Source organism: Nyctibius grandis, chromosome 32 (assembly GCF_013368605.1).
Source record: "Nyctibius grandis isolate bNycGra1 chromosome 32, bNycGra1.pri, whole genome shotgun sequence".
In the NCBI taxonomy this organism is placed as follows: Eukaryota; Metazoa; Chordata; class Aves; order Nyctibiiformes; family Nyctibiidae; genus Nyctibius; species Nyctibius grandis.
The window spans coordinates 3,360,878-3,373,136 of NC_090689.1; the positions used below are offsets into that span (position 1 = coordinate 3,360,878).

At 44.9% G+C, this 12,259-nt stretch overlaps 1 protein-coding gene across 2 annotated transcripts in view; it reads left to right on the forward strand.

The window, feature by feature from the left end:
- The first annotated feature begins 2,254 nt into the window (after positions 1-2,254).
- VPS8 (VPS8 subunit of CORVET complex) overlaps positions 2,255-12,259 on the forward strand; it is a 74,429-nt gene continuing 64,424 nt past the window's right edge. For both annotated transcript variants that reach the window (XM_068421110.1, XM_068421111.1), the window contains exons 1-6: positions 2,255-2,436; positions 3,336-3,404; positions 4,804-4,934; positions 6,351-6,444; positions 6,941-6,973; positions 8,156-8,210. In XM_068421110.1, coding sequence (XP_068277211.1) covers positions 2,311-2,436; positions 3,336-3,404; positions 4,804-4,934; positions 6,351-6,444; positions 6,941-6,973; positions 8,156-8,210 — 508 coding nt within the window. In that variant the 5' untranslated portion in view covers positions 2,255-2,310. The remainder of the gene's footprint in view (positions 2,437-3,335; positions 3,405-4,803; positions 4,935-6,350; positions 6,445-6,940; positions 6,974-8,155; positions 8,211-12,259) is intronic.

Genomic DNA, 12,259 nt, shown 5'->3' on the forward strand with positions numbered 1-12,259 from the left:
CCAATGCTGCAGAAGACCATCCTGGAACAGCTGGCAGTGGAAAGGAAGGTTTTAGAACATGGAGGAGAGCGTGTGGTGGTAATGGGTCACTAAATCCTTAAATACCTGTAGAAGTGCGTGCTGGAGGAAAGGTTCAGCTCCCCAGTGCCAGCATAGCTCTGAAGCTGAGTTACTTCCTTGCAAAAATTCTGTCCTTCTGTCTGGACTGACTCTGAAATCTGTTTAGCGTGCTGGTTGAGTGTCCACAAGCCTGTGGAGCCTACCCAGAGGAAGCTGGAAAAGGGGATTGTGTTTGTCAAAACCTCTGTCCTGTTGATGAGAGGAAAAGTAGTACCTATCATCCAGCTCTGCAGGATGAAAGAGAAACTCCACTGTGACTTCTCTTGACCTGTTCACCAGCCCTAAGCGTTTGTTTTATTCCTTGAAGCTACCTTCCTAATCGGCTTCTAATTCCAGGATCTCTAGCGGGTCTCTGTGATGGCATTTCTCAGGCTGTGGTGGGGGACGATTCATTTCAATCTGAGTCATTTTTGTTTCTTGGTGTGACTGATTTGTGGATTTCTGCCTGGAGACTCTTCCAGAGCTCTGTTCATCTTTCTCACTAACCTACATCTCCAGGGCCCTGCTGCCTGTTCTCTGGATATCACTGTGTGATCAATCAATCTGCTATTAAATCTTCCATCAGCCTGGAGACCTTTGTCATCTTAAGTGTCACGACCCTCTTTCGGTTCCAGATTCCTAGCCTGGGCACTGCTGGTACTGGGTGTATCCTTAGAGCAGCTGGGCAGTCCTCAGAGCTGAAACCAGAGGTGGCCCCAGGCCCAGCCCTCCCCAGCCCAGCTTCTCTGCTGAGCCACTGCCATAGGGACCCTCTTTTTGTGTGTGGTCTCCTGAATGGCTCTCCTGAACTAATGACATTTCTGAGGAACAAAAAAAAGACTTTCCTGTCTGTAACCTGCTAGTCTTAAGGCATCTTCAAAGCACAGATGATGGTGTGTGGGTAACTGCAAGCTCCCTCCACCGAGCAGCTCACTCTGGTGACGTTGGCTGGCCTGTTTCTGTAAATGCTTTTTCCCCAGCTTTTGCTAGTCAACTGATTCAGAGCTCAGAAGGTGACCCTGGAGAGGGAGATCCTCTGCTCTCACTGCTGAGCTGAGCCTGGCCCTGAGGACAGCAGGAGGACTGGTTCCTGTTTGGGTGGAGATGGAAAGTGGGGACCTGCCTGGCAGGGTAACAGGACACTGAGGATATTCCCTGCTCATCCACATGCTCTCGCTGCTAAGTGCAAGACAGAGCCTTCTCCAAAGAGGAGGGAAACATGGCTGCTCTTCAGGAGGAACAACGGGAAGGCCAAACAGGTAAGGCAGGCACAGCTGCAGGATGCACTTTCGTGCCCTTGCTAAAGCTGGAACCCCAAATGACGATTCAGCTGCTGCTGCTCGGACACCGGAGGGGCTGTTCCTCCAAATGGGCTCTGCCCCCAGCCTCTGACAGATCCGTGCACAGGGTAGTGTGACCTCGAAACAGGACATGTAGGCACAAATAAGAGACCAGGGCAGCTTGTCTGTCTGACATCATTGAACTGTAAGTATTTGTCCTTCCAACATGTGTTTTACTTTATGTTTGTCAGTACTGAGCCCTCCCCTTGCCTCCTTCGGGCTCTTGGAAGTCCCGCATGGCTTTCTTCTGGATTGAATAACTGAAATACTGAATGAGCTGCAAATGCCATTCAGCTTTTCCAGGTGGTTTTGGTGCTCAGGCACCAAATCGTGTTACACCAGCCTCTTGCCTTGTCTAAAATTGGCCACGTATTAGCTTTTGTCTCTCGCACAAGTGATGCTTTTTCTTGGCTTTGCTGGGACGCAGCTTCAGACTGGCGCTGTGCACACCAAACGGTGGGCCCCAAAGTGCTGGGACTGTAGAAAAACCCACTGGGCTTTAGCTGAGGTACCGCGTGTCTGCGAGGGGTGCGATGCGTGTTCATCTCTGTCTCTCCTTTCTTCACCTATTACTAATTTTTCCCCTCTTCCTTCCCTCGGAGGATAACGCCGGGGCCCGGTTTCGCAGCCGCCGTCGTGGAGCAGACGCGGGATTTCCCATTAAATAAAAGTATTTCGTGCGGCAGCACCGCCGGCTCCGTCCCTCTGTCCCCCGGCAGCGCGGGGCGCCGCGGCCCCTTTAAGGCCGGCAGGGGGCGGGTGGCCGTGCCGGGCTGCGCCTGCGCACGGCGGGGACGTCTTGGGCCGCGGGTTCGAGTCCCGGCGGTGCCGGCCTGGTGCGGTCTCGGCCGCGGCGCCCCGCAGCCCGGCGATGGAGGCGGCGCCGGAGCAGGACCCCTGCCCCGCGGGAGCGGAGGCCGAGCCGTGCCCGGAGCCACCCGCGCACCGGCTGAGCGTGGCGGAGCTCGACCGCGAGCTGGACTCCCGCAGCGAGCTGGTGCGTCGCGAGCCTCGCCGCGGGCGCGGCTCCCTCCCTCGGCCCAAGGGCGGTGGGGAGGCGGGCACGGCCGGGCCGCGGGGCCTGCGCCGGCCCCCGCCCCGCTGGGCCGCTCCGCTCGGCCGCGGCCCCCTCAGGCAGCCGTGAGGGAGGGTCCGGGGCCCGTGTCCCGTCAGCGCGGTGCCTTGGCGGGAAGCGGGTCCCAGGGGCGGCTTCACCCTTCCCCGAGAGCTGAGGCGGGCGCGGTCCCTGCTGGCGGGCACAACGCGGGCAGCAGTCGGGCTTGTGCTGCGGGGGAACGGGTCACGGAGGGGTTAAAACAGTCCTGCGTCCCGGGAGACGCTGTGCTCGGCCTCGGTGCCGCGCTCAGCCGGTGTTCGCTCCGTGCGGACGGGCACCGAGGGGCTGTGGGGACAGAGGGCCAGGGTCCCGTCAGGGAGCAGGACTGGCCTTCCTGCCGCAGCAGAGCTCGGCTGTCAGGAGTGCGAGCCGCAGTGTCTTTATTTTTAAGAAAAGTACGTTTTTTCCTGTTAGTAAGCAGTCAGAAAAAAAAAAAATCTTGTGTGTTGATGCCTGTGTTAGGAAGGCAGCGTAACACTGGTACTGATATTTAGAAATAATAATGAAAAAAAAAAGCATTTGACATTTCAGACCTGAGCACAGGACAGGGAACTTTTATGTTTTTGATACTAAATGCCTCTCGTGCTGTCTTGCAATGCCAAATTTCAGGGAATGCATTTTGTACAGGAGAAACTGTAGTATATGTGGTGCGTGTCTGGGCAGAGGTGTGTTGGAAGGAGTGCACGCACAGCTGCTTTTTTGTTCTTTAGTTTAAAAAAAAAAAAGTTTGGAAGGTGGAGTAGGCAACCTAAACTCAGTCTGTGCTTTTTGATGTCCAGATTGATGACAAAGAATTCGACATTCCTCAAGTTGATACCCCTCCGACACTGGAGAGCATCTTAAATGAGGTGAGTGGTGCATCGGCTGTGCAGCCAGCTCTGGTATGGGGAGGAGCTCAGGTGAGGCAGCACATACTCCTTTGCCTCTTCTCATATTGTGTTTTTCCTGGGAAATAAAATTGTATAACTTCATAATTTCCTGATACTGATAGCTGATGAAGTACATGCTTAGTTGAGTAATTGCTGTGCAGTGTGAATGTGGAATTTTGTTTTTTTAATCAAAATAGTCACAGCTGAAACAGAAAGGGTTTCCAGCAGATTTAAGCTTGTTCACCTGTAGATGTGGACACTCACCTGAAACTTATACAGTCCATTAAAGATCAGGGTCACCAAACAACTTCTTTTCTTTTCTCTTTTTTTTTTTTTTTTTTTTTTAAGCTAAAAATAAATGCAGCGAATTCTGGATAGTTCTTAAGTCATGGGAGGAGATGAGAACTAGATTCTTCATGGCTGCATTTATATTGTACGCTTAATGTATTTAGTCCCCTGGCAGGAGTAATGAACTGCCTCCACACCTGATGTTGCCTGTAGTACCTTGCAGGGGAAAACTGGCTTTGTCTCACTTTTTTCCCAGTTCAGTGCATTTTTTCCAATAACCACCTGAGTGCACAGTCTTACTCCGGTGCTGTTTATCTCAGTGCATACGGGATGGGAATGACTGGCAAAGCATCTTCTGAAAAGGATTTTAGTGGAGAACAACCTGGCTGACCCAAAAAGGTGCACAGCTGTGCTGGGGAAAGGGACACCGAATGGGCACAGGACTGCAGCTGTAAGGCAGATGAGGAGCACCTGCTCTGGTCTCTGCAGGTTTGGCACTAGGTGGGGTGTTGTGTTTGCTCTCTCTGGCTCTGTGCTTCAAGAATGACACGAATTGTACTGAATTTAGAAGACATCAGGGAGAATGGCCATTTAAAAAATATTATAAAAAAATTTTCCAAGCTCATCCTGAGAGGAGAGAGAGATAAAGAGATCACCAGCAGAAGAGCACAGAGAAGAGCAAAATCAACCTTCATAACAGCCGGAGAGACTGCTAGGCTCTTAGCCACTGCTTGGTGAAGTGCTGGAGTAGATGATAAAAATTCTAGGCCTTCTCTCAACAGTTGGAGACTTCGGAGAACAGCTTAGGTAAAGGTCTGTTAAGGTTTTGATGGAGTAGATCATATCTGGGAAGGAAAGATTAGTTGAATAACTTTCTTTCCAGCTCACTTCTGTGATTATTGTGAATTCTGGAAACCAGTTCTTCCACAGAATCAGCTTAGTAAAATAATACACAGTTTGGGTTTTTACATAGGAGACTGTCTTGTCCTCTCTTTGATTTTTCTGCTTAATTGATGCTCTTCTGCTAATGTTTCAGTTAGTGTTGTGCATTTTGAACTCTTAGTAAGCTGTGGTGATTCTTTTCCTTCAGACAGATGATGAAGAGGAGTCTTTCATTTTGGAGGATCCCTTTCTCTTGAACATTGATAACACGGATACACACTCCTACGACACATCTTCTGTAGCGAGCTCTGACAGCGGGGACCGGACGCACCTGAAAAGGTACTGCAGGGCTGATACCCTGGGAGGTTAAAGGATTTTTGAAGGATTTTTTTACACTGGGGGCCAGCCTGTTTGAGCAATAAATGCATTTTATGGGAAGGGGAATATTTATATTTCTCTGAATTTTAATGGAATCTTTAAAACACTGAACCATGATGACTTTAAAGAAAATCTCTCCAAGGTGTCTGATGACTTCCAGAGTCTGCAAGCAGCGGGTGGTTAGTTTTAAAAGGCAAGTGAACTGCTGTCACTCCTGTAAACTGAATGCTAATCTTGATATCTAAAAGCAGCCTAGAATGTGATAATTAGCTATAATGCTGCTGACTTGTGTCATTAATTACTCAAATGATGACCTGGTCCTACATCCTGAGCCACTCCTGTCTCCTTCCTATGTGCCATAAGAAGCTGTGATTGTTGCATGAGCAATTGCATAGGATATAAACACGCTAAGTATGACGGTTTGTGGTGGCACGTGGTGGTCTACTGACTCACTGCCCTTCTTTTCCAAATAAGTTGGTTTCTATTAAGCAGAATGTAACCTGGAGTGGCTTAAACACTTCCCAGTACAGAATGAGCAGAAAAACCTGGAAGTGTTATTGTCATGTTTGGGTGAAGCTAGTTGCCACGTTTATAGGTCCTTAGCCATAATATCAGCTATTAACAACATGTTTCTTCAACCAACATGTGAGCTACTTATTTGTACGCCTCTGGGGAGATAAGAACCAAATATTACTGTGTTAGTTTTGGAAATTTGGCTTTCTGGTGGTATGTGCTTGGCAACAAAAGTGCAGTTTTCCTGGGGCTTTTCCCTCTGGTGTGTGTGCTACAGTATGCCGATGCTCTTCAGAAATAACTGTCCCTTGTACACTAGTTACTTTTTAAGGACGTTTTCTCCATAAACAGAAACGCTTACCTTCCATATCAGATCAGCTGTGTTTTAATTGGATGTTATTCTTCAAGCATACATCCCATTTTCCCATGGCTCTGTGTTCTCCTCATGAGCCTTTTTCAGTTGTGTATTTTCCTTAGACATTCACCTTTAAAGGCCGAAACTTCCTGACTCACTGGAAGATTAATTAAAGACCGAAAGTGTTGCTTCCAGGCTTTATTAATAAATTCTAAGCTTTGCAGATACTGCTTGAAACCAACAATATGTTTGAAGGACTATTTTTTTTCTTCCCACCCCCAGGGGATGAGTTAAAAACAAGTGTTGTGCAGGCACAGTGGTGCATAGCAGGCTTTGCTGATAATCTCGAGTCCGTTTTGTTCTGTGCGTGTACGCCCCAAGAATAAGAATGGAAACTGCATGAGTTACGAGTGCATGCAGAATTTACCTGCTGGTTTAGCCATGGGTTAGGCAAAGTTCCAAACTTTCATTCTGCTCTAATGCATATGGTTTATTTCTTATTCCCTTAGGAAGAAAAAACTCCCAGATTCTCTCTCACTCCATGGATCAGTTATACGGCTCTCGCTTCTGAAAGGAATTTCTGCCCAAATAGTGTCTGCAGCAGTAAGTGTCTTTTTCTCCTGGTTGCATCCATTAAGAAAAATTTGAACCTCTTCTGGTGTGGAGGGGTGTGTGTGTGATGATCTTCCTTCCCCTACTATTTGTTTTGGATAATACTAACATGGTCAGTACATAAACCACCAACTAGTAACCCCTAGCCAGTGGTGAATCAGGTATCAGCTGACTTACTGCAGCAGCAGTGCGGTAGGTCCTCTTTAACACTGGTTTGTGTTGCTGGATGTCATTAAACCTAGTGGGAAATGTTCATATAAAAGGATAGCAGTGCTGTTGTTCTGCTTGCTTGAAGGTGCATTTCTGTGTACTTCCTCATGCCTTCTGGGTGTTTCTAGCCAGTGGTTCCCTCAGCACTGTCTGCCCTGGTAGGACTATTAAAATACAACTTGTGTTGATTTTTCTGCATGCTGTAGTTCTAATTGAGAGACATGCACGGAGCTGGGAGTTCTGTCTCTTTGACTCATGACTTGTCCTGTTTTTCTAGGACAAAGTGGATGCTGGCTTGCCCACTGCAATTGTAAGTACTCTAACAATTTTCCAGTACGTTATAGTTGGTTTTCATGCAAGTTTGTTAAAGCAGTAATTTAAGACAGCTGATAAATGCATCTTCCTTCTTACCCGTACTAAGAATTTTCAAATATGAGGGGTGGGAGAAGCAGCATGAAAGATCCAGTTCCTGGGGGCAGAGTTCAACTTTTCTTAACTGCCCAGCTGCCCCTCTGCTGATCGAGCCCCACGCTCTCCCCTTTTTCGTGTCATCACCAGAGCTCGTTAGCTGAGCACCTAACCTTTCCCCACAAGGTGAGTGTTCATCTGTTGAACACATTGAATTTCCCTGGCTGTTTCTTCTTTGCCAGTTATTGCTTTGACTCCTAACAATTTTTTAAAGAAACTTAAATGGAAGTGCTCATAAAGTGATGGGTTCAAAATCTGTATGGCTCTGATGTAACTGAAATACGACCTTAAAAGATTAAATTTCACTAAAATCCTGTCTGAAAGATACTCTTGCTTAGCAATTTGCATTAAAGCATGCTAATTAAAATACGTCAGAAGTGAAGCTGCCTGTAGTTAAAGGAGAAGAGAAACATTTTAAGGAGGTGAAATACAGCAAGTATTTGTTCTGCCCTTGTGAAATGAGTTTTAATGTTTTACGAAGAAACTAAAGATGTGCTTGGTCACTTTGTAGCAGCAGCAATCAGTAAGAAATTATACTTTTTGTTTAAAGAAGAAAAAGGAAAAAAAATGTAGTCACATCTAAGGCAAAAGGTTGCACAGCAAAACTGAAAGCACGCTGTGACTGTGCACATAGCATAAAAACCTGAACTTACATTCTGCAGACATTAAAGCACTTAATTTTTTTAATCTGACATACACTTGCTAAGAAATAAAAAGTAGAACAACGTTAATATGTCTACAGCATTATGTGATTTCTGTTAAGCTTTATTTAATTGGGTGCAGGTTTGCAAGTGTGATAGGATCTTGGAGCTGTGCTTAATTCCCCATGGAAGGAAGTTGGAGTCTCTGGGATTGCTGTGGACAAGAGAATTGCTTGTCACTTATAAATTAGAAAGTGGTTATATCTATAACCTTCTAAATCTTCCCCTTTTGGCAAACTTTGCATGAATGTAGTGAGAGTTGAAGCGGTGGATTTGTGACTGACATTTCTTCTACTTTCAATCTTTCTGTGTGACCATTTCAGGCAGCATCAAATCTGATAGCAGTGGGGACTTCCCATGGGTTAGCACTGATATTTGGTAAGTTCAAAATAAAGTTTTGAGGTTTTTTGCATTTTAATGATCTTAAAAAAAAAAAAAAAAAAACCAAAACCAAACACACACAAGCAAAAAACGCCAGCCTGAATACTGCAGGGTTGATTTCTTCTAATATGTTCTGTTCGTGCTAAATGTGTTTTTCTTTCAGTAAAGAAATAAAGAACAAATAATATTTTAGTTGTCCTTATTCATGTATTTCTTCTGCTTTGTTGGGGATTGGCACATTGATATTGAGAAATTTAGCTCTGTGGCAATTGTCTAAAGAGCCTTTTCTATGTTTAAGTATAACTGACACTGTATTCATGTGGAAGAAACCAGAACCAGTATACAACCACCAATTCATGCAGTATTTATCTTCCCCACTATGACATAATTGCTGCCAGCATTAGGGAAATTAAAATATGTGTTCCTTGGGAAGTGGCAGCTCTGACCCATGGCTACCTGCAGGCTTGCATCACAGGTTTATCCTCCCTGACCTCCCCCTGCACCAGTCACCTCTGCGTTCTGTTATTCTTGTCTTCTTATCACCAAACTTTCTTAAAAACCTTTCTGAGCTTGTGCCTGTGTTTATCCAGTTACCAGCTGGGCGAGAACGGCTCTTGAATTGCTCCTGCACACATTGAATTTTTTGTGCCTTTTGTCTAAGCAGCACCAAATTGCTAACAATTTTAGAAATTTCATTATCTTTATTTTTCTTTTGAAGTTGGCTGAAATTATTCAAGAGTCCAAAAGTTACGGGGACAGGGTACAGCAGAAGGAAGGGAAAGACTGTCACAGTGTAAGACACACCCTGGGTATTCAGGCATTAAACTGTTTGATGCCATTTGCTTAATCCAGTATTGAAACAATTACAGGATATGCTTAATCTGAATATAAATAACTACAGCCAACACATGATCTTACTGAATTTTTGGTAGTAGATCTTTGTGGTTTTTCTAAAATTTGTCTAGCATGTGGAGATCTCCAGTATCACTACTGCGGAACACGTTTTTACTCTGGTTTTCCTGCTGCACTCTCTATATGCAGCCGCTATGAAGTCAGTAAGCTTTTAAACAAGAAGCTGTTCTCTGCAAGTGCCATAATAGAGAGAGATTATTTTTAGCATTTTACACTCCAGAAGGGGCTCTAGGACTCTATATAAGCACGCAAGGAGGAAGGGTCATTTCATTCTTAACCTTTGTCGTGATTATTTCTGCATCAAGTCCTGTTTGAGGATGGACCCACTGAATGCCTGAATGTCCAGGATGCTCAGTACACTGTGGTATTTCATTTGATTTATTTTGTAAGGTTTGTTGTGTTTGTTTTCCTCAGTGCAAGTGGGTTTAAGCACCATTGATTCCTTTGGACCAACGTGTTTACTGTTACTTTGGCCACAATCTTTGCAAGGCTGCGTAGTCTGTAGTTATTCAGTTTATTTTGTGGCCCTTGACACAATGTCAGCTTTCCACTAATTGGAATAAATGTCAGTGCTTTGAAGAACTTCTTTGCATACTTGCAACAGGGCCTTTAAAGCTTTCTGATCTGTTGAAACATTTAAAGTTATTGTTTATACAGCCTTGTCCTGGGCTGCAGCGAGCCCAGTGGAGTGGGGTCATCAAGATGCTTACAGGGCTGAAGTGCATGAGGAGAGGCTGAGAGAATTGGGGCTCTTCTGCATGGGGAGAAGGTGGCTCAGGGGACATGACGTTGCTATCTTCTACTACCTAATGGAAGGGTGGAGAGAAGAGAGACCCAGACCCTTCTCAAAGGTCCGTGGTGTTAGATAAGACACAGTGGACCCAAGCTGCAACATGGGAAGCGCTCATTAAATTTTTCACTGTGAGGGTGCTGAAGCATTAGATAAGGGTTGGGAGAGGTTGTGGAATCTCCTTCCTTGGGGATATTCAAAACTTGGCAAGGGCCTGAGCAAGCTGATCTCGTTGACTTTGCTTGGAGCAGCTGGACTGGGCCAGAGACCTCTGCAGCTCCCTTGAAACCAAAGTTATTCTGCGAGTCTATGCTGTAATTTAAAGGTGATAAGGAATCAAAGTATTTGTTTCAGCTATGGGCACGAATGCTTCCTGGACACTTGTGTTCTCTGCTAAATTCTTTCAGTTCTGGCACTAAAACTTGGGTGTTGACCCCAGTGCTCTCAGATCTATATCTGTGAAGAGGGAAATCCTTGCAGGATGTGGCTGTATAAGGCCTTCTTGTGTGCAAAGAGAGAGGATCAGTGTTCTGGCTTGGTTTTATTGTGTAGTTTAAACCAGCAGTTTATGTCTGTAGACCAATCAATTTCTGTCCTTTTTTTATGAAAACATTTTTCTACTAGATGTGTTAATTAGGATGGGATTTACTCCCTGAAGTTTTGAACCATGCCCTGTTGCATGGTTTCTACTGTACAATGGGGACATCACCTTTTCTTTTTCCCCTGCAAAAATGTACATCTGTTTTCTGGTTGAACGTTGCTGATGTTCAAATTTCTCTGAACAATTTTGTGTCACTAGCAAATCTTTTAACCCTTTATTTTTCCTTTCATATATTTAACTTTATGTAGGTATTTCGTTTGTCTCTTCTAAGTCCACCTGTACCTCTTGACTTGTCTGCTTTGTCCTTTCTAAAAGAGACTTGGGTTGCTTTCATTCTGCTTTTCTGAATGCTTCTGTTGGCTCTTGAAAAATTATCACGGGCCAGTTCTCTGATTGCACAATATTTTTCTTGTGGGTTAGAGTTGAGTTAGATGCCAACTCTTTGACATCCTGTAAGCGTTGCAGAAGTGTTGGTGGGAAGGGATGTCTGCAGGCCTGTAGTGACCCTCTGTTTGGTGCAGGACTGTCACCAATAACTGGCTTGGGGCAGCCCTGGCTTAGTCTAGCCAAGTCTTGAAAAACTCTTAGGGGTGGAAAATACTGTGCAGCAGCCAGACGTGCATGCACATGCTCCTCGGGTAACCTGCTCCAGGGCCACGTAGTCTTGCAGGGGAAAAAAATTCCTCACAACCCATCTAAACCTCTCGATCTGCCATTGCTGGTACTTGCCCTTTGTTACATGATCTGACGTGACCGAGAGGAGTTTGGTGCTCTCATTTTTTACTTATCATTCAGGTAGTTTATCCTCTGTTTGATGCTTTGTTACTGCATGTGGATAATGACAGGTTTTTGTGCCTTAGGAGTATGGCCCTTAGCTTGTTTCTAGTGCTGTGCTTGCTTGGGGGATTTTCTTTTTTTCTTTTAAATATAAGTGAGGGCCCATCCTTTTGCCAAATTCTTTTGGAAACTTGTTTGGAGTTGTGAGCATTGTGCAAATGAACAATTATGCTGTGTGCCATGACTTCTCTTGAGGATTGCTAGCTGGAGTGGAGAAGTGCTCTCCCAGCCAGCCTAAACAAATAATCTTTAGAGGTTTTTTCTCCATCTTTCTGGAAGAGTTTTTGCACTACTCAAAAACTTGCCCTTAAACAGAACTCACTGAAATGTGTTACTTTTCATGGAGACTTTGTTCCAGACAGAAAATTCCTCTCTAGCTAAACTTTGTTTTGATTAGTGTTGAACCATTTGTTTTCTCTGTTGGTTGTAAAACTTATGGTTGGTGTCCTGAGTCTTTGTTGAGGTATGGGGGTAGCATGTTATGTTGAGAGAACAGGTAGTGTAAGTACCTAAAGATGGCATTAAAAGTAGATTTTGGGGACCTTGGTTATTTTTTGAAGTTAATGGGGTGTTGATTGGCTAGCTGGTGGTAACTGTTGAAAATAGTTTTACCAGTTATGTCCCTGTGAACTTCCAGTTTTGTTTCCTCTCAGATTTCTTTTTTTTTTTAATGTCTTCAATACAATGAAGTCCAAATTTATAAACTCATCTTTCTTCAGTGATTCCATATGCTTTTTAAAACACTAGCTATCCCAGCATCCTCGCAGTTACTTGAATAAATCAAAAAGGGAAACGTTAACAAAAGGAAACACTATCAGCAAAATCTGAAGGTTCTCTCTGTCTTTGAAGGTTATCACGTGTATGCTGTTTGTTACTTCACTCCTTTTATATTGATTTCTGGCTTTT